Raw genomic sequence first — 21,799 nt, 5'->3', positions numbered from 1 at the left:
ATAGTTCTTTTCTTTTGAGATTTCTTCTTTGACCCATGGACTATCTAGAAATGTATTGTTTAACTTCCAAGTGTTTGGAGATTGTCCTGTATCTCTTAATGATTTGTAGTTAATTCTATTATGATCAGAGAACATACTTTGTATGACTTTGTTTTAAATTTTTTAAGCATTGTTTTCTGGCTACTGGTTCAGTGGAACTAAAAGCTCTCATTTCCTTCTCTGATCCCCCTGCTACCAGCTGCTCCATGTATTCTGCGCAAGGTTTTGGTTGCATTCAGTGGGACAGGCAGCAAGAGGCTCTTGCAGACCGCATCCCGCCTCACCTTCAGCCCTAGCGCCGACCAAGCCGAGCCATCCTGCATCACCACGGTGTCTCCCTACCCGCTGGCTTTCTGAGAGCGCTGGGAGAAGTCCGGTTCAGGAGCGTGTGCGTGCGTGCGTGCGTGCGTGCGGCGGAAATCCCGCCTCTCGGCGTCTTCGGTTGGCCTTGACCGCAAGGGGGTGAGCTCAAGGAGGAAGAGGAGCCGGATTGAAGGAAACTTGGAGAGTCGGCAGAAGGGGCGGGGATGTTCCTCTTCCCCATTGGCTGGGCCTGCGGAGACGCCTCGATGCGATTGGCTGGGCAGCGTGGGCCGTAGCCCCGCGTCGGCCCGCCCCGCCGGCCTCTGGAGGCGCCGGGATTGCAGGCCCCGGGATTGGGAGCGCCGGCGGAGCCCGTGGCTTTTGGGGCTGTGTCCGCACGCGCTGGAGCCAGGCAGCCGGGCCTCTGCCGTCCGGTCTTCGTCCTCGGGGGGCGGCGAGGGCGGCCGGCCGCTGGGGCGGTGCAGGCCGGGGCCGGGCCAAACCGGGGCACGGCGGGCGTTGGCGCAGCCGCCGGACCGGGGCCTGCACGGACCGCCCGCGGCGCGCGTCTCGGGCTGTCTTTTCATTTCCAAGTGATTATTGTTTTGGATTTTTCTGCAGACGTGAATTTTGGTTAATTTATTTCACGCACCAGTTCTGGCCTGAGGTAAAGCGGAGGATGCGTTCTGGTGTCATTTGTTGAGATGTGGGCTTCTTGCAGTCTGTGTGTTTACCTTTTGGATTTAAGGGAAGGGGATGACATTGTGATTTGGTCTTGTAACCGTCCATTCTCAAGGTCTCGCCGACGTGGTACAGACCCGGGCGAATCCCGTGTGTGACTCTTACCTGGACTGGAAGTAGGCTTTTTCCCTTCTCGCCCCATCTTTCTCTTTCCCTCTCTCCTCCTCTCACTCCCCTCCTCCAGAGCTTCTCCTCTCCCTCCTTCCTGTTCTCTCTTTTTGCCGCATTAAATCTTGCGGTAGGGTCTTTGTAAAATTCTGAAAAGGTTTAGGTCTTCAGCGTTTCTGTTTTACTTGCAGGTTTGACGACTGGGAGGAAATCGGGGGAAAGATGCCTTCTGATTCTTTCTGTTTGGCTGCTCAGGCTCGACTTGACTCCAAATGGTTGAAAACAGATATACAGGTGGGATTTTGACATTCCTTTTTCCTGGTGTTTTCCTGCCTACATAGTTAAACTTCTGGTGAACCCTTTCTTTAGGATATGTAAGGGCATGCAGATCAGATCTTGCCATATTAGAGAAGCAGGTTTGTTTTCTATAACTTTAAATGTACCTTTTATTGTGTCAGTTTTTATTGCTCTATTTATAGTGTGTGTGGCTACATTTTAATTACAGTTATGTATAAGTGCAAGAAACGAGATACAGTTATGCAAAAATTTTTTGTTATTATTTTTTAAGAGGTCTGTATCATTCTTAGCCATATCTTGGTGACTGTTTAGTGATACTTTTTGAGATGTTCAGTTAATTATGTGGGGGAGAAGTGACATACAGTCATTTATTATGTCCTGCAGAAACACACTCATTTTTATGGGATTCTGTGTTTGTGTTTCTGGAGAGACAAGGGTTCAGTTGAGCAGTTTGTTTTGTATTCTCATTGGTCTTATTAAGAGGAGTGCTTGGATTTTCACATCAAGAACATGTGGAAACAAAATGTTAGCCTTAGACTCTCTAATAATTTGTTTTAAGGTAATTGCATGCTTGTCCAGAAATTGTCAAATAAATAATGATGATGCTTCTGTAGTCTTTTCTTTATCCCAAGTTAGTTTTGTTTGCAAATGGAAAAACTGTGTTTGTAACTCCCTGTTGCCCTCAGAAAGAAATGGCTGAAATATTTTGTTGTGTATATGTGTTTTTTCCCTCTTCCCTGAGGTTAACCATTTTAAGTATTTCTCAAGTAATCTTAACCTTGTTTAAATACAGTCTTACCTACTGCATGACGCAAGTCATGTATTCTGTAAGCAGTTGATCTTAGATATTTGTAGTGAAGCGTTATTGCCCTTCTTACATTTTTTTTTTTAAGTGTGGAGTCCCAGTTGGTTTCAGAGCCAAGTGTTAAGAACTATGTTGTGGGTGATGGGATGGTTAACCCAAGAAGAACTGGGTTAAGAATTGGCAAAGTAGTGACTTTTTATTTTTTTAATTTAGACATTACCTTTTATTTAGCAATTACTTTCTGTTTTCCTTTGACTTTTTTTTTTTAAGCAGGGGTGGGAGAAGTGAGAAATGAATAATTTCTTATTTACAAAATCTTGAGGTTCAGGCAAACTGATTTTAAGAATTGTTTTTATTTATTTAAAAAAATTTAAAAGAAAATTTATTTTATTTATTTTGGCTGTGCTGGGTCTTAGTTGCCGCACTTGGGATCTTTAGTTGAGACATGTGGACTTCTTAGTTGCGGCATGCATGTGGGATCTAGTTCTCTGACCAGGGATTGAAACCCGGCCCCCTGCATTGGGAGCGCAGAGTCTTACCCACTGGACCACCAGGGAAGTCCCAAGAATTGTTTTTGTATTAGTGTTTATATATTTTACAAAACTTTTTGAAGTAAAGGACTTTACCTAATGAAGTTTTTTTTTCCTTAGTAATTATAATTGAATAATTGCTAAATATGAGCTTTAGCATCTTGATCTAAAACCGGTTTAATGCTGAGTTGAGTGCCTACAATGAGTCAGGCAGATACACATAAAAAGAAACACCACTTATGCCTTAGAGTGATTACCATTTACCTTTGGTTTATTTAGTGTAATATACAGTGCTTGGCCCTTCTTTAGACATTTGAGTACTATTCAGAAGTCTTCCGAACTCCTAGGAATAAGTGAAGAGACCTAGGTCCTAGGAGTAAGTGAAGAGACTTAGGTTTTGGATAGAGGAAAAATGTAGTATGGGTGTTGAAGCTGTGAGATAAATGAAAATAGTGTGAAAAAAGTGATTGGTGACCTTGGTTTTATACAATTTCTCCAGCATTGCTTATTAAATGTGAGGAATGAATGTTGTTGTTTTACCCTAAGGAATAACTTAGACATGGTTTACTCTTTGGAATCTTTCCTGAAAACATATATTGTGGATGCCAGCCTTATGCTGATGGGTTTTACACTTACCTTGTTGGGGATGTCTCTCCCACCTGGAGTGGGAAGGGTCCCCTTCCTTAAGTAGGCTTTTGTATTGGGAGCAGGATTGACACCTGGGTAATGAATAATATGTGGGGTAGAAGCATGTTTCTTAGCTGTAAGAGTTAGCTAATCTGTTTTTCTATGGCTGTTTTTATTTGAAATGCCTGTGAAGTTTTCAGTGACTTTAGAAAGGAAAAATGTTTGGAGACTGTGAAAAGTTTTAATATGTCTATTATAGAGAATATAGACACTAATCCTAGACTTTCTTGATCAGAGACATTTAGATCCCTCAGGCCTGGGACTTTGTAACCAGCTGCCTCTAATGGAGTACCCATTGTATGGCAGACATATATCTGGTTTTTACATATATAATGCCTTTTACTTCTTCAGTACTCTTTTCTGGTTGTTGTGTGGAGTTCCTTGAATCGCCATCTTCCTTCACAACTCTCTTGAGGAGGCAACAAATACAGAGCTAAGAAGTATTAGCTACATAATCACTACCATTACCATGTTTATATTTACAGTAAAAGTCCTTCTGTCTAATGTGATTGGTAGTTTTTTTGGTGAACCAAAAAGTCAATTAAGCAAAAGAACTATAAAAATAGTACATAATACCTTAAAAACTTTTTATTCTTAAAATATATATGCATATTTATTTCCTAGTCTTGTTTTTTTTTTTTTCTTTTTGGCTGTGCCATATGGCATGTGGGATCTTAGTTCCCTGACCAGGGATCGAACCCGTGCCCCCCGCAGTGGAAGCACAGAGTCTTAACCACTGGACCACCGGGGAAGTCCCTTGCTAGTCTTGACGTAAGGTTAAGGGTGTGTTTTTGAGCCGGGGTCCACAAATGGCTGGTGTTATCCTGTTCTTTCTTGAATAAGCTGTACTCAGATTAATCTCCTATTTTTGGGTTTCTATTTTTGGGTTCTTTGAAGTGGAACATGAAATTAGGTATGTATGAAGCAATTTTTAAAACTTTTATTTTGAAATAATAATAGACCCACAGGAAGTTGCAAAGAAAGTAGAGAGGTCACGGTATACTCTTCTTCCAGACTCGCCCAGTGGTACAATCTTAGGTACCTATAGTATAATATTAAAACCAGCAAATTGACATTGGTACAATGTGAGCATAGTTCTATGCCATTTTATCATATGTGATTATTCATGTAACCACCACCACAATTAAGATCCAGAAGTGTTCCATCACCACAGAGATCTCCCTCCTGCTGTCCCTCTATAGTCACACTCAACTTCCTCTACCATCTTTGACCCCTGGCAATCACTAATCTGTTCTCCATCTGTATAATTTTGTCATTTCGAGAATGTCGTATGGTATGTGACCTTTTGAAACTGGCTTTGTTCACTCGGTATAATGCCTTTGAGGCCCATCAAAGTTGTTGACTATATCAATAATGCAACTCAGATTGAATTTTTCTTTTCTTCTAGTCATCAATTTAAAATGATTCAGCATGAAAGTTAGCTTTTAAACTTAAAGTTATTAAATGTATATATTGTCACTTTACGCTTAGAAATATCAGTAGATTAAAAAATGTAAACATGAACATCTTGGTAAATTCAAATCTCAGGTTTTCCAGTTGACAGATGATACATAGAAGTAAAAGGATGTTGTACACACAGGTAACTTAATTGATTTTCATAATGACTTCTTGTGATTTCTTTCGTGTCTGTGAATAGGTAGTATTGCTCAATTTTTTATTCATGATTTTGGTTGTTTGTATCTTTTCTGTACTTTGGACCTGTCTTGTCAGGGGTTTATATATTTTGTTATTCTTTTTTTAAAGAACTGACTTTTAGCTTTGGTTCTTGGAAAAGACTAATAATAGTTATAAAGGAAAGAAAATGAGTTTATCATCAGACTTGACAACAAGGCCTTATGCAGAAGAAAGCTGAGTAACATATTCATGGCACCTGAGAAAAGAAAATGTGAGCCAAGGATTTTATGTTCTAGCAGAACTGACTTTTCAGGTAAAAAGGACACAAGTTTATCAATGAGCAGGAACTCAGAAAATATTGTTTCCAAGAGCCCTTCCTGAGGAATTGAGTAGAGAAAGATCTTTAGATGACTGAATGACTGTACATGGACATGAAGACTGGTGGTGGGCATTAAACCTATAGTTATGGGTAGAACCCAGAGTGAGTTTTAAAAGGGAGAGAGCATAGCTGTTACAACAGCTGTATGCTTAGACATGTTGGATTATAGTAGAACTGTTCTGCAGTGTCTAATTTAGTAATCCTATGCATTGAAGTTTTCACTTTAGGTCTTGTATTTTCATCTTTAGAGATTCCATTCCAGTCCTTTTTATATCTTCCATTTCACTTGTCATGATGTTCATATTTTCCTCTCTGTGAGTACATGGAACATATCTATAATAGAGCTTTTAACATTCTTGTCTGCTAATTCCATCATGTCTGTAATTTCTGCATTTATTTCGATTGACTGAATCTATCATTTCTGTTGATTTATTGCTCTGGTTATGGGACATGTTTGCATGCCTGGTAATTTTTTATTAAATGTTGGACATTATAAATAAATATTATGTTATTCTGTGTTAGATTTTGTTTTATTCTTTTATAGAGCATTAGTTTTGTCTGGCATGCATGTAAGTTACTTGGGATCAATTTGGCCTTTCAAAGATTGATCCTAAGGTTTGTTTGGGCTGATCTAGCACAGCCTTTAATCTTGGGCTAATTTATCTGCCTTATTAAGGCAATGTCCTTCTCAGGACTCTAATGCTTGGTGTGTTGGGAGGTCTTTCTGTTCTGGTTGGTGGAAACACAAGATTTCCCAGACTGTGAATCATGGGGGCTCTGCCTACTCCTTTTTAGTGCTTCTTTCCCCAGCCTTGGGAGTGTTCTCAACTCATACCCAGATCAGTTCTCAGCCAGAATCTCAAGGGGTCCCCTCTTCCCATCTCCAGAGATCAGCCTCTCTGCAGCCAACTTCCTCTCCTGTATTCTTGTCATTTTGACCTACTTATAGCTGGTCTGTCTCCTCCATTCAGCAAGACCTCTGGGCTCTATTTGGGTTCCCCTTTCCTGTGTTGCAGCCTGGAAGCTGCTTCTAGGCATTAAGTTTGGGAAGTTGTAGCCCTTACTTCATTTGTTGCCCTTCTCAGGGATCACAGTTCTGGGCTGTCTGTTGTCCAGTGTTGGAAAACAGCTGTTTGATATATTCTGTCTGGTTTTCTACCAGACAGGTAATTCCTAAAGAAGTTAATTCTTCACAGGTGGAAACACAGGCCTTCCCAATCTGCTTTTAATCTCATTTATTGACTTCTTAATTTTAGATATTGTTTGTTTTGGTTTTAGAATTTCCACATTTTTGTTTGAGTGCATTTTATTGAGGTATAATTATATTTAGTAAAATGCATCTATTTTAAATGTTTAGTTTGAAGTGTTTTGGCAGTTTGCTTAACTGCCACATAAGGTACTTTTCTATAGTTTCCAGTTCTCTGCTGAAATTGTTCATGTGATCTTTTAATTGCTTGAACACGTTAAACCTTGCGCAGCCTCTTTAGATTCCTCGACTGCATCTCCCTTTCCCTCTGGGTTGATACCCCAGCGTGCCTGTGGGCCGCCCTTCTACTCTTCGTCTTAGATATAACGTCACACAGCAGGGCGTAGGTTAGGGCTTCCCAGCTGCCTACCATGGAGTTGCAGGTGACATCGTCTGGAAGGTGGGGGAGAGCAGGAGCTCACTTTCCACGGGGCGAACATTCACCGCTTGGTAAGGAGAGGTACGGGAACTGGGTATTTTAATTCCCACTCCCCACCCCCTTTTTTTCCCTCCTTGGACGGGTCTGTGGTTTCTTTTCGGAGACCTTGGCGAAGAGCCCCACATGCCTGGAGAGTATGCCTGCCGCACACTGTGGAGTGGGGACCGGTGCAGTAAAACGGGAGCCTGCAGACTTTTCCTGTAAAGGGCCAGATCGTAAATATTTCTGTGGGCCATGTGTCCTCTGTAACAGCTGCTCACCTCTGCTGTTGTCATGCGAAAGCAGCTACGGCCAGTACATAAAACAAGTACATGTTGGTAGGCTCCAGAAACTTTATGGATACTGAAGTTTGAATGTCATAATTTTCATGTGTCATGAAATATTTTCCTTCTCTTGGTTATTTTTCGATCATTGAAAAATGTAAAAGCCACTCTTAGCTTGAGGACCATCTAAAATCAGGTCGTGGGCCATGTTTGGCCCCTGGTGGGCCTTAATTTGCTGACCCCTGTAGTAACTTGCTGCATCATTTGCTTCCTATGCTTCCTTGTCTTGCCTCCCCCTCTGCCCTTCCCCTCACTGCCCTGGGCTGGCATCTGCCAGGGAAAGTGTCAGCACTTTAATCTGTTACTTCGGCTTTCCTTTTTAGGGCAAAGTCTGTATCTGTATGTCTCTTTTCTGGATACACTCTTGATTTGCTTATGCTGTCTTCCATTTTCTTCATTTTTCAGTCATGTGGCCTTATCTTACCTATTTTTATTTTTGTTTGAGTTCTAGGTATTGTACGTGAAAAATCGTTGTGATCACTTGGGGACACTGGGTAACGCTTTCCTCTTCCAGAGAGGATCTGTCAAACTAGTAGCACTAGTGACCTCAGGCTACTTCAGAGCAGCAGGGAACTGTGATGGTTCAAAACGGGGCTCCTACCGGCCTGCTTGTACCTCACCCGTACTTCTGTGTGTGTGTGTGTGTGTGTGTCCCTTCAGAGTTCTGCTCAAAGCGTGGCATGTTTCCCTCTTCCTCACAGGCCTCTTTCCTGTGAGGACCATGGCTCTAGCCTCTCAGCAGCTCCACTGAGCTGTGCTTGGTCTCAGCCCTGCTCGCAGAATTGGCAGGTGCCTCTAGGGAAGCAGCCTTCGGCTCCCTGGGCTGTCCTCCTCTCCTTGCTGCCTGGATGTCTTCAAACAGATGTACTTTATGTTTCTTTCTGACCTTTCCAGTTCTAGAAACCTGTTCTTAAAATTTTTTGGAATTGGTATATTGTCCTGTGTTCAGTAGGTGTTTAGAAAGTATTTTTCTGCAAGGCTAAGAAAAAAAACCAGATATCTTTACTTTAGTCATCTGCAAATATTTGAACCGATCACATTTCAGGCATATTTTAAAAATAGAAGAAATAAACATTTTCTAACTATAAGTTAATCAAAATGCCATTTATTTCATTTGGCATATTCTATTTCGGATTATATTGTGTAATTATACAGTTCTGAAGTAGTGATTTTAATAGATACCTTCAGGGTCCGCTTGCCCAATTCTATTTGGTTTTCAAGTATTGGTAGCACCTGTGATGGCTCCGCCAGGCCTCCTTACTGCATGTGTTGGTGCATGTGGTGTTGGTGAGAACAGAACAAGCTTGAGAGTTAAGCCTCTTCCCAAAAACTCTGACAGCCTTGGTGTTGTGTGATCTTGGTCAGGTAATTGAACTCCTAAGTTTTAGTTACTGACCCTCAAAACTGGGCCTATTACTACCCCCCTTGCTGGCTTCTTTTCAGGATGAAAATGCCTTTACCTGCTATGTCATTTTAGAGGTGTGAGGTAAGAATGTAAGAGCACATTGGAAAAGGGTCCTAAGACTGAATAATGCTAATCAGAGGCATCTGGATTCTACGTGAAAAAAGTTAAAATTTAAGATCTGTGTTGTCACCCATTGGGAACGTTTATGTAAATTACCTACTAATAAAGACAAACTATTTATAGACTGTTGTACAAATACTCTTAAACTGCCAAATTGAAGTGACTTTCACTGCTTGTGCAGGTTATTCTTCCAGTGCCATGATTATTTCCCAGTTTTCCTGGCCTCTTTCTCCTTGGGATCCTGTGCTTCCCTCCCAGTGCCTTGGAATGCTCTCCTAGGGGCTTCATCTCTGCCTTCTGCAGTCTAGCTCTTTCAAGCCCTGCTCCATGGAAGCTTGCTCTGTTGCCTTAGCAGTGTTCCTCCTTCCTCGAATCCTTTCAGATGCCCGAACCATTGTAGTTTGGTGGTTACTCGAGTTCACGTCCGCAGTTCCTAAGAGGCTTCTACAGCGAGTATCCCTCCAGACACCCAGTGTCTACCTTCCACACAGCTGCCCTACTCTCATCCTTCCCAGCATGACCCGAGTGATGAAAGAATGGGCGGTAGTGATAGTTCTTGTTTCCATGTAAACTGGGCTTCTTCCTTGGCTTATTCTTTAATAAATGTTTCGTCCCCAGCCACCCAGGGGTAATCCTAGTGGGCAGCCGGGGCTGGTCCACCCTCCCTCCTTCGGCGTTAGCATCTTCTGCAGGTCTATTGCCCATGCTGTTGACTCCCAGATTTGAACCTCTAGCCCTGAACACTCTGCTAAGATCTGGATTTGTATTTGCAGTATGTGTGTAATGTGTCTGTGTGTGTATGTGTGTACATGTATGCACGTGCATGGGGAGAGTATCTCCATGTTTATGTTCAGTAGTTGGTGCAAATCTCAGTGGTTAAAACTGAGCTAATTCCCTCTCATCCTGAGTCTGTTCCCTACCTGGTTTTTCACGTTTCACATCTGCTCTGTCCCATTTGATCTGAAATGTCTTACATACTCTTCTCTTCCATGTCTTGGCTTAGGCTCTCATCCTGTTTGGGGGAGCTCTTAGCAGAGGCCTCCTAAGTTATTTCCTTTGTTTCTGGTTTCTTCCTCTGTCCTCTCCACTGCCCTGACACTGAGTTATGGCTGGAGGTGTGATCATTTATTCCCTGGCCCCTAGAGGTGGTGTGTAACTGCTGGAGCACAGCACGTGTGGGGCTATATTTATTCTGGCCACTGTTTGCCTATGTGGCTTTGTGGGCCAGGACTGAGCCCAGCGGCAGCTCTTAGCTGCCCACCTCTTACGCAGACCAGCAGATGAGCCAGGCCTTTCCATTCCCGCGTTAAAACCTCAGGGGCCCTGAACGTTTGTGGCTCACTTTTTAGAAAGGATTTACTTCTCCCTCTGCCAGTTAATACTTTTGCCAGCAGTCATGTTTTGGTCTCAGGTATGTTTATGGCAGTTATCTTGTTAGTGATGTGGACAGATAAAATATGAGTGCTGAGAGCAAGTTGTTGCTTCTGTGAAAACTAAGTTAGATGCGAAATTGGTTTTCTGTTGCTATGTAACAAGTCACTGACCAGAAATTCAGCAGCTTAAAACAACTCCGTTTACTCTCTCCCCCTTTCTGTGTGGGTCAGGTGTCTGGCCATGGCTTAGCTGGGTCTTCTGCTTCGGGATTCACAGGCTGCAGTCAGGGTGCTAACCAGTCTGCTTTCTTATCTGGAGTCTCATTGGGGTCCTTGTCGGCAGAATTCAGTTTGTTGGGTGTTGGGTGGGGCTGAGCTGTGGGCTCCTAGGATATGCCCCCTCCATTGGCAGCTCATGGCAGTGGCTGGGAGAGTGTCTCTTCTGGATGGCCCCATCCTCTTAAGGGATTTTACCTGACAGGGCCCTAGGGTAATCGTCCTTTTGGTTGACTAGAAATCAACCAATGTGAGACCTTAATTATATATGAGAAATTCCTTCACTTTTGCCGCAGAAGGAAACAAAACCTAGTCACAGGTGGAAAGTCCCGTCCTATATTCACAGGTCCTGCCCACACTCAGAGAGAGGATTACACAGGGTGTGTGTGCCCCGGGGGGGGGGGGGCAAGGATCTTGAGGGCCTCTTAGATTTGCCTACTACACATCGTTTGGATAAAAGTGAGATGCTAAAAAAATTACTTGTACGGGTTAGGTAAGAGAGAGCTGTAAAGGATTGCGGGAAAAGCCTTGCAAGTCTAAAGTAATTGTGTACTAAGATCGCTCACAGAGTGCCCTTCAGTTCTTGCTCCCTTTAAAGAAACTGAGTCTGGAAATAGTGGATGCTTCATGAGAGTGGCGAATGTTGGATTGATGACAAGGGACAAGCTGGTGGACTTGTGAACAAAGAAAAGGCCCTGACCTTCCATTAAAAGATGGGCAAACAGATGTGTCTGTTTTAGTGTAAAGTGTCTTGTCTCTCTGAGAAGAGGGTTTCTGTGGTACCTGCCATTTTCAGAATGGATGCCTTCTTTGGGTGTTTACCATGCCCACGCCCTTCAGTGACTGCTTTCTCTGGGAAACCTTTTCTGACTTCCCAATACTGACAACCAAGAGCATTTTTGTGGGCGTTTTTGTTTTGTCTTTGAATATCACTATGGACTCGTGTTTTTGTTTTTGTTTTTTTTTGCGGCTTCGCGGGCCTCTCCCTGCTGTGGCCTCTCCTGTTGCGGAGCACAGGGTCCGGACGCGCAGGCTCAGCGGCCATGGCTCACGGGCCCAGCAGCTCCGCGGCATGTGGGATCTTCCCGGACTGGGGCACAAACCCATGTCCCCTGCATCGTCAGGAGGACTGTCAACCACTGCGCCACCAGGGAAGCCCCGTTATGTATTTTGATGTTCAAAATTATTCTAAATTTGGCCAGTGAGGGAGTCCTCATCAGGCTTTGAGCAGCTTTTTTGGTGCAAACTTAAGATATTCCAGGCTCACCTTTCTTCCCTGGTCCTTGACTCAGCCTTTTTTTCCCTAGAGCCCAGGTTTCATTTAGTAGGAAGTGGTTCTTGGAAACCAGTATCTGGGTGCTGGGTGTACTCACTGCTCTTAGAGTGCCATTGATTTTAGGTCTTTTCCAAAGACAGTGCAAGCAGATATATTCAAATATAAATTCATGCTGAGATTTCCAATTCAAATTGTTCTTAAAAACTTCCTTGATTTTATCTTTTATACTTAAATCTAGTAACATTAACATACTTTATCATAAACATACATTTTATTATATTAACATTGCTTTATCCTATAATATATATACATGAAATAGTTGAAAAATTTTAATGTCAATATTATAGTTATGAATAAGACCAATTAGTAAAGTTTAAGGTTTTTTTTTCCCCTTGAAGTATATCTAGCTAAAGATGTATAGTTGAAAAGGGTCTTGAAATACAGTTGACCCTGAACAATGCAGGTTTGAACTACGTGGGTCCACTTGTACTTGGATATTTTTCAGTAGTAAATACTGAAGTACTACACGGTCTATGGTTGGTTGAGTCTGTGGATGTGGAGGAACCATGCATATGGAGGGCTGACTATAAAAATTATATTTGGATTAACTCCTGAGTTGTTCAAGGGTCAAGTGTACTTTTCTTTTTGATAAACAGGTTAATTTGCTTGTTACCAGTTATAGGCTTTGCTTTTTATGATTTAATTGTACTTTTTGAAAATGAAAATCATTTATATGTTTTAGAAGTAAATGTAAGGTATACTCAAAATCTTGCCTTCATTCACCTCTGCTGCTTTTTACCCACGTTCCCCTTCCCATCTCTCGATAAGTGATCATGTAATTTGTGTCTGGTTTATCTTTGCAGAGCACCTGCCCACATGTGTCTTTTTTCTTGTATCTTAGGCAAAACGTAGCACAGTATATAAGCTATTATGCACAGTACCTTTTTCACTTAACTGTATTTCTTGGGAAAATTTTCATTAAATGTTGAACGAATGAGATTTTTTTTTCATATTATTCTTTAAGAATTGCATTGTGAGTGTGATTACTCTGTAAGTTTATTTTATTTATCATTGCCAGCTTGCATTCACACGAGATGGGCTCTGTGGTCTGTGGAATGAAATGGTTAAAGATGGAGAAATTGTATATACTGGGGCAGAGTTAACACAGAATGGAGAACTTCCTTCTAGAAAAGGTAAGGGCCTTTAGTACTTTTCATTTTGTGAAGACCTTTATAAATTGCATTTTATAGAAATTTTGGAATGTGCTATAGGAACAGAAGTGTGCTTGAGTGTAACTGAAGTTTTGTTTTCACTTTGGAGATGTCTAAATGATAGTTAATATTAGGAGCTTCCTGGATTTCATTGTTCTGTGTGAATTGAAGGCCTTTTCACGGCAAAACCACCTCGCTGTGGTGTCCTTCCTCTGATGTCTCATTTGTAGCTTATAGGAACTCCACTTAATGTTTCTTCGTTAAGTTTTGAAATATATATTGCTTTGGCTAACTATAAATTGTGGTTATTATAAGGTCGAGTGGAAATAATCAGTATTCCTGAAATTTTTCCTGTATGACTCTCAAGTGGGAGTGTATAAAACACTTTTTGGAAGCCTTCGGCCTGTGGCCTGGACTTGGCTCCCCTTCTATTGTATCTTCTTGTCTATGCAGGGAAATATCAGTGAACACTCTTGTTAGGCCTGTAGTTATGAAAACGCAATGAAAGTCTGTCACTCAGTTGTTCTTGACTTTGGCTGTGAATCAGAATCACTGTTTAGATTTTAAAAAGAAATGAATGCGTGGACCCACCCCAAACCTGAAAAGCCTACAGGTCTACACAGTGAGCAGCCGCACACCTATCCCCCAGGCCCTACTAGTCCCTCCTCTGTCCATTGGTGCGCCTTACCTGGTGCCCTTGGGCATTTCATGCATGGTATTAACATGGTCCAGTTCAGTGTAACTTTTTGTCTTTAAGGTAAAACTTATGCATAATAAAATACATGTTCTAAGTTTACTCTTCCATAAGTTTTGACAGATGTAGTTGGTGTAACTTAGACCCCTCAACGTTACTCTCACTTCGAAGGTTCTCTCGTGCCCCTTCCTGGCTCACCCCTGCCCTCTCTGCTCAGAGGCAACTACTGGTTTGATCTTTCTCTACTGTGGATTAGTTTTGCCTCTTCTAGACTTACATGTAAATAGAATCATGTAGTCCTCTGTGCTGTTTTGTGCATCTTTCACTCCGTAATGTTTTAGTAGTTCATTCTGTATATATATATTTTTTGAATATTTAAATTTTATTTATTTTTTATACAGCAGGTTCTTATTAGTTATCTATTTTATACACATCAGTGTATACATGTCAATCTCAATCTCCCAATTCATCACACCACCACCACCACGCCCCTGCCGCTTTCCCCCCTTGGTGTCCATACATTTGTTCTCTACATCTGGGTCTCTATTTCTGCCCTGCAAACTGGTTCACCTGTACCATTTTTCTAGATTCCACACATATGTGTTAATATATGAAATTTGTTTTTCTTTCTGATTTACTTCACTCTGTATGACAGTCTCTAGATCCATCCACGTCTCTACAAATGACCCAATTTCGTTCCTTTTTATGGCTGAGTAATATTCCATTGCATATATGTACCATATCTTCTTTATCCATTCGTCTGTCGATGGGCATTTAGGTTGCTTCCATGATCTGGCTATTGTAAATAGTGCTGCAATGAACATTGGGGTGCATGTATCTTTTTGAATTATGGTTTTCCATTCTGTATATTTTTAAAGTTTTTGTGCCTCTTCGTCTCAGCTCTCCAGTATTTGTTAATGCATTGAAACTCATTCCCCAAAATGTTTTTTGTGAAACATTAGTTCTAAAAGATACTCTGAGAAAAGCTAATTACATGGATAAATTCAAAGTGTATTTCTTATTCATTACATTTGATGAATATTTTTTGTTCTTTGCTCTTTTAAAAATCATGTGGTTAGAAAGCAAAGTGTAATTGTTCTTTATGTAGGTCCCAACTGAATAGTTTTTTTGACATTCAGTAAAAGTTTATTTTTAATGTGGCATGATATTGCTTTTTTTATTAGAAAATACTTTTTTTCTCAGGCTTATACATGACAAATTTCATTTTTAAGACTGTGTACATTATATGTGGTTGTATTGTAGCTGATTGTGAGGAAAATACAGATTAGAGTAGAAGTTCCTCAAACACACAAGTTTTCTTTGTTCTGTTTTCCGCAGGGATCGGTCACTTTCTTCTGCACCCACCCATTCTAGGATGAGTTCTTACTGTTATCTAGCTGGATTTCTGCATGGTTAATTTCTGGGAAATCGTGGCTTCTAATAATTTGCGCTTCCATTGAGATAAACTTTGCTTTCTTTTGCAATCACATTTAGAACTTTCTGGTCCTACTGATGAGGAAAGAATGCTTCCTCCTACGTAGTAAGCTTTTGTGTTTCCTTTTGGGGGCCTACCCTGCAAAAGACAGGCTAAATTATAGTCATATACGTTTTTTTAAGTGAACATTTCTTTCAACCCTCTTTAGGGTTGTTTGTATTTATTATTTTGAGGAAGGTAGAGGAGGGAATAGGATATAAAGAAAGGAAAGTTAGGAGGCTACTAAAAGATATGCTAAGCTTATTTTTTAATTTTTGTCTAGGGCTGGCCTTTATGTGAAGAACTTAAGTATCATGAGCTGTTTCATTTATTATAAACCTTCTCAGTCTATGCAGATAGTAGAAATACACTAGCCATTATTTTGCTTAGCCAGGCCTCTTGAAAAAGTTTCACTGCTGCTTCTATTACATTACAAATGTAATTTATTGACATCAGGACTAATTTTTGTAGTTTTATGGAGCTTATTTTTGGCTTTTTCTGACTTCATATTGTCCTTAAGTGCATTAATTGTTTGGGGTTTTTTTTTTTTCCTTTGTCTAGTCAGTACTCTTTAGTTATGTATTCCATGAGATGAGTTTTTGATTTTTTTTTTTAAGAATACAACTTTCCTGCTAGTTTTATAGTTTTTCTGTGGAGGGTGTAAAACATTGAATGTGGCCTTTCTCCCCGAATAATTCATGATTATTTGGGCAGAAAAGGCATCTGTGTAAGCAAGGTGTGTAACAGGATGATGAAGACCCCATGATGTTACCCACAGCCAGGGCTGGAGGAGTTCCGAGGTGGAGTGTTCCCTGTGGTCTGTCAGGGGGCCCTGGCCTGAGCTCAAGGGCGGTGGCGTGTGGGGTCCCTGGGGAGAAGTGAGCACAGGCCCTCCAGGTGGAGGACTGCAAAGAGCAACAGCGTGCCGGGTAACGGGGAGCAGCGGAGGTGGGGTGGGCCAGCCTGGAGGGAAGTGGACTCCTTGGAGCGCCAGCTGCGTCTGAATCCAGGAGGGGCGCCTGCTGCTGCTCTGGACACAATCCCGGGGGGCATGCTTACACACTACAGGTCAAAAGCCTAAGGGTTCTCAAACTCTGTAGTTCATCAGGATCTCCTGGAGGCTTGCTCAGACACCCATGCCTGGCCCACCCTTAGAGCTTTCCGTTACTTGGAGTTGGGATAGGGCCTGGGAATCTGCCTTTCTAATGTGTTTCCAAGTCCTGCTGATGATGCTTGCTTGTCAAAGAGTATGTTGTGTCTGTTTGTAGCTACAGTCTATTACATTGGGAGTTTCAGAGGCAGAAAGAGGAAAAGAGCTTCCTCATGTGCTCCTTAGAAAATAGAACATTGAAGAAAAGCAGGGCTTCCCTGGTGGCGCAGTGGTTGAGAGTCTGCCTGCCCTTGCAGGGGACGTGGGTTCGTGCCCCGGTCCGGGAAGACCCCACGTGCTGCGGAGCGGCTGAGCCCATGAGCCATGGCCGCTGAGCCTGCGCATCCGGAGCCTGTGCTCCACAGCGGGAGAGGCCACAACAGTGAGAGGCCCGCGTACTGAAAAAAAATTAAAAAAGCAAATGACCACAGTTAGATTTCCCTCATAAATATATTCTGTCCTTCATAGTTAATTCTTAGCGCTTTGAATCTTGAGTCCTTTATGGAAAACTTAACCCACTCCTGGGAGCCTGCCTGATGTCTATTGGAAGCAGTGATATCAGCTTCTGCTGGAGTCTGTTCCCTACAGGGTTGGTGCTGTTGCTTTTGTTTGTTGAAGACCCAATTTCTGGCCTTTAGCTTTAGAAGGGAGCAGATGATAAAACTTGAGGCTCCAGTTGATTGATTAGACTTAGCAACGTTATCAAAATGGACAGGAGTAAAATCTTTTGCAGGGTGGGCTTCTTTGGCTGTGGTGTGAGGATTTGGTCCTTGTCCATCCTGGGGTTAGAACACAGCAAAGGCAGCGAGGCATGGAAGCATGTCTAGAGCCTCCTACTATCCTGGGAATTGCAGTGTGTTTGTTTAAATAACATCCTACCTGTATGAAGTTAATCAAGGGAATGCTAATTTTCTCTTTTTGATATGCTGGCTCTCCCATATTGTGGCCCTGAAGCACAGGGAAGCTCTAATGATAGCTGTGAGCTCATGAAGAAATACGGAGCATCCCTTCTCTGCTTATTTTTATGTCCAGCCTTCTTGCTGCATGTGGGTGTTAACATCATGAACTCCATGATGTGGGAGCCACTGTTTGTTATTCTGGTCATCTAGGAAGTGCCAGATACATCTGGTGTAAAAATACCTTGACAATTTTATAGTTCAGAGTTTAGAGTCTGATCCTGGGAAGGTGGCATCAAACAGCTTTCAGAGGAAGCTGACCTGGGCTCGAGAGAGGATGGCTGTGCCCTAGTCCCAGAGAGAAAGCCCAGCCTGGTAGTAAAGGGCTCACACTTTTATTTATTGCTCAACTTTGTCAATTCTGACACATTTTTGCAGGTTTTGTTTAACTTAGGCAGATAAAGTTCCCTTTTCCTCAAATCTTCTGCAATTTACTTATCTGCTCACTTATCTCTTACCGTCTTCTTTCACGTTTTGACATAATTGGACATTTTCCTTTAAGACAAAAATTACTGTCTTTCTTCCTTTTTTTTGGCTGCACTGTGCTGTGCGGCATGTGAGATCTTAGTTCCCCCACCAGGGATTGAACCCGCGCCCCCTGCAGTGGAAGCACAGAGCCCTAACCACTGGACTGCCGGGGAAGTCCCTATCTTTCCTCCATCTTTATTCCTTGATAGTAACGTTTATCATCTTGCTTATATATTTACATTTCTCTGCCACCATCCTTTCTGGTTTAATCTCAACCATTCATGTTAATTATGACTTTTATCTAAATTAAGTAGCTTCTAATTCGGATAGTCGTTCCACACCACTTCTGTAATTCTCCAGCAGCAGCTGGATAGCTAATAATTCAATCCAATTCTGACACTTAACTACTGGAGTTAGCTCAGGCCCCACAAATTAAGGGCTCAGTCCCTCAAGACTACCTCCACTTCAGATGCCAGCCTCAAATGGGATTCCCAGACTACTCCCACTTCTGCCTGCCTGACTGCAAGTTCGGAGGTTACCATGACCCTCTCAGTTTCAGTAATTCACTAGAACAACTCACAGAATGCAGGAAAACACTTCGTTGGTTTATTTTAAAGAATACAGCTCGGGAACAGCCAAATGGAAGAGATGCAGAACGCAAGGTTTGGGGGAAGGAGCTCAGAGCTTCCATATGCCTTCTCTGGGCCCTCCACCCTCCCAGCACACCTGTGTGTTCACCAACCTGGCATCTCCCCAAATTCTGTTGTTCAAGAGATTTTATAATTTAATCTCAGCCCCCCTCTCTCTGGAGGTCAGGGGATGGGCCTGATAGTTCTCACCCTTTAATTGCTGTTTGGTCCTTCTGGTATCCAGCCCACATCATGAAGCTGTCTAGAGGCCCCATGCTGAGTCAGCTCATTAGCATAAGCTCAGGTACAGTGGAAAGGGGCTCGTTATGAGTATCAAAAGACACTCCTATCCTCAGTAAATTCCAAGGGTTTTAGGAGCTCTGCGCCAGGAACCTAGAGCAAAGACCAAATATATATTTTTATTATACCACAGATAAAAAAATGGGAAGTAGATGTTAGAGCATTTTAGCAGAGCTCTGGAGTCCACATTATAAGGGTCCCATTTTACATGTTTAATAAGCAAGAAGAATGTGCTCATTAAGAGGTGCAAAGGTGGTTTTGAATACTGCCATGCAGTAACAATAAGAGGCAAAGGCATGTGTGCATTTATTCGTTAACCTGTGCTTGGTGACTGATGATATAGTTATTTTCTCTTAGCATTTGTACAGGGGTTCACAGATTAGCTATCGATTAAATCAATTTAGTATTGGGACCAGTGTAAGTTAATGAAAGATTTGAACGTTGCTTTTAAGGTAATACACTACAGAACAATGTGATTTTTATTGATATAAAAAAGTTTGTCAGAATTTTATAATTCAATTAGAGTGAGTCTGTAATCTTATATTTTCACAGTCTTACACTTGGAAGTTATGTCAACTTTCTGATGAGTGAAACTCATGTAGACAGTTTAGAAAATTCAGATTAACTAGGTTCTCCTTGAGAAAACAAACCCAAGGCTTAGAAATCATGTATGCTGTGTTATATGCCACACTGCTGGCACATCGGGGAATGGACATAGAGCCTTTTTTTGTTTTTTTTTTTTTGTGGTACGCGGGCCTCTCACTGTTGTGGCCTCTCCTGTTGCGGAGCACAGGCTCCGGATGCGCAGGCTCAGCGGCCATGGCTCGTGGGCCCAGCTGCTCCGCGGCATGTGGGATCTTCCCCGACCGGGGCACGAACCCATGTCCCCTGTATCGGCAGGCGGACTCTCAACCACTGCGCCACCAGGGAAGCCCCATAGAGCCATTTTTAACCAGAGTTATCAAGTCAGTCTGATTTATCCAAGGGTTCATCTGGAGTATGTGAATTTAAATTCTAAATGTAAAGGTGCCTCTAAGTTAGCAGTTTCTGAGAGATGTGTTTTCCTTCCATAGTTATCGAGATGTAATTAACATAAGTTTAAGATGTGTAGTATGATGATTTGATATACATAGCAAATGAAATGATTACCACAATAAGGTTAGTTAACACGTCCATCCCTTCACATAATTACCATTTTTTGATGTGTGGTGAGAACATTTACAGTTACTCTCTTAGCAGCTTTCAAGTATACAGGACTCTGCGGTTAACTGTAGTCACCATGTTGTACATTACATCCCCATAACTTATTTTTCTTATAACTGGAAGTTTGTACTCTTGACTGATGTCTCCGACCCGGGCAGCTCCTGGCAACCACCAGTGTACTCTCTATGTTGAAGCCTTTTTAGATTTTACATGTAAGTGGATCATATAGTCTGTCTGACTTAATTTCACTTAGTGTAATGTCCTAGTCAACCATGGTGTTCTAAATGGCAGGATTTTCTTCTTCTTTTAATGGCTGAATAGTATTCCATTGTGTGAGAGTGCCTGTATGTGTGTGTTTGTGTGTGTGTACATACACATTTTCTTTATCCATTCATCCGTTGATGGACAGTTAGGTTGTTTCCATGTCTTGGCTTTTGTGAATAATACTGCAGTGAATATGGGGATGCACATATCTTTTTGAGATAGTGATTTCATTTTCTTCGGATATTTACCCAGGAGTGGGAATCCTGGATCATATAGTAGTTCTATTTTTAATTTTTTTGAGGAGTGTCCATACTGTTTTGCATAATCGCTGTACCAATTTACACTCCCACCAACAGTGCACAAGGGTTCCATTTCTGAGATTTTTTAAATTAATTTTTTAAATTGATGCATAGTTGATTTACAATGTTGTCTTAGTTTCTACTGTACAGCAAAGTGAGTCAGTTATATATATATCCACTCTTTTTTTAGATTCTGTTCCTATATAGGTCATTACAGAGTACTGAATAGAGTTCCCCGTGCTTTACAGTATGTTCTTATTATCTATTTTATATATAGTCCATTTCTGAGAGATGTTTTTTTTTCCCCCCTCAAAAGGCTGGCCACTCTTTGAAGTATCAGAAGTTTCTTTCTTTTCTGGGGATTCTTGATTTCCATTTTTTTAGATTATGTAAGTTTTTATTATTCTTTAATAAATAGGAGAAGAGGAGTACCACTAGATTTAATAGACTTCATAGTTAATAATTCCTTGCAGAGGTAAGAAAATATACAAATACAATGAAGGGTACTGATATCAAGAATCTGCTGGCTCCATAGGGTTTTCTGTTGAATGAGTCTGAATTTTGTGTGTGTGTGTGTTAATCAGCAGAGGGTGTCAAGATGGTGGGGAAGGGCACAAAATGCATAAGAACACTTCATGAATTTGTGTGTCAGCCTTATGCAGGGGCCGTGCTAATCTTCCCTGTATCGTTACCATTTTAGTATATGTGCTGCCAAAGTGAGCACCTGAATTACTTTTAATCATCCAAAGTTCCACCACAGTTTTATCCAACCTCAGACAAATCTGGTCAGCATTTTGGTGTCTGGTCTTGCAGTTGGCTTGTGAGATGATGAGGCACACAGACCCTGGGGCCAGCAGAGGGAGAGCTTTCCTTACTAGCCTAAGGCTCTGGGTGAGATATATGCTCTGAGCACTATCTGGGTGGCAAGAAATGCATTTCAGCAAGGCTAAGATGCCTCAGTAGTAAGACGTGGTATATTATTTATCACCAGGAGAGAATGTGCTGCCCATGAATCTGATGCATATCAATTTGACATGCTGAAATTTGCAAAAGGTGCATCTCTGGATTGATGAAACACCTACTTCATAGGGTTATTGAGTTGATTAATGAGTTGATTATGACATGTGCAGAACAGTGCCTGGCTCCCAGTTTGTGCTATTTAAGGGTTT

The 21,799-nt window shown here is 41.7% G+C and overlaps 1 protein-coding gene and 1 non-coding gene across 10 annotated transcripts in view; one reads left to right on the top strand and one right to left on the bottom strand.

The window, feature by feature from the left end:
• The first annotated feature begins 657 nt into the window (after positions 1 to 657).
• HERC2 (HECT and RLD domain containing E3 ubiquitin protein ligase 2) overlaps positions 658 to 21,799 on the top strand; it is a 230,830-nt gene continuing 209,688 nt past the window's right edge. For 5 of the 9 annotated variants that reach the window (XM_089916957.1, XM_022590514.3, XM_089916955.1 and 2 more), the window contains exons 1-3: positions 659 to 1,009; positions 1,383 to 1,485; positions 13,061 to 13,175. In XM_089916957.1, coding sequence (XP_089773083.1) covers positions 1,414 to 1,485; positions 13,061 to 13,175 — 187 coding nt within the window. In that variant the 5' untranslated portion in view covers positions 659 to 1,009; positions 1,383 to 1,413. Of the gene's footprint in view, positions 1,010 to 1,382; positions 1,486 to 13,060; positions 13,176 to 21,799 lie in introns of all 9 variants that reach the window. The other 4 variants (XM_089916960.1, XM_089916956.1, XM_089916954.1 and 1 more) reach the window with 1 other exon arrangement.
• LOC115803145 (U6 spliceosomal RNA) lies at positions 21,248 to 21,354 on the bottom strand. The gene has a single exon (XR_004023803.1). It is a non-coding gene; the product is annotated as a U6 spliceosomal RNA (small nuclear RNA).

The sequence above is a fragment of the Delphinapterus leucas genome, chromosome 8, assembly GCF_059928025.1.
Source record: "Delphinapterus leucas isolate spDelLeu-1000000601 "Yukka" chromosome 8, BTC_Dleu_Yukka2, whole genome shotgun sequence".
NCBI lineage: Eukaryota > Metazoa > Chordata > Mammalia > Artiodactyla > Monodontidae > Delphinapterus > Delphinapterus leucas.
This window is presented reverse-complemented; position numbering and strand designations above follow the sequence as displayed.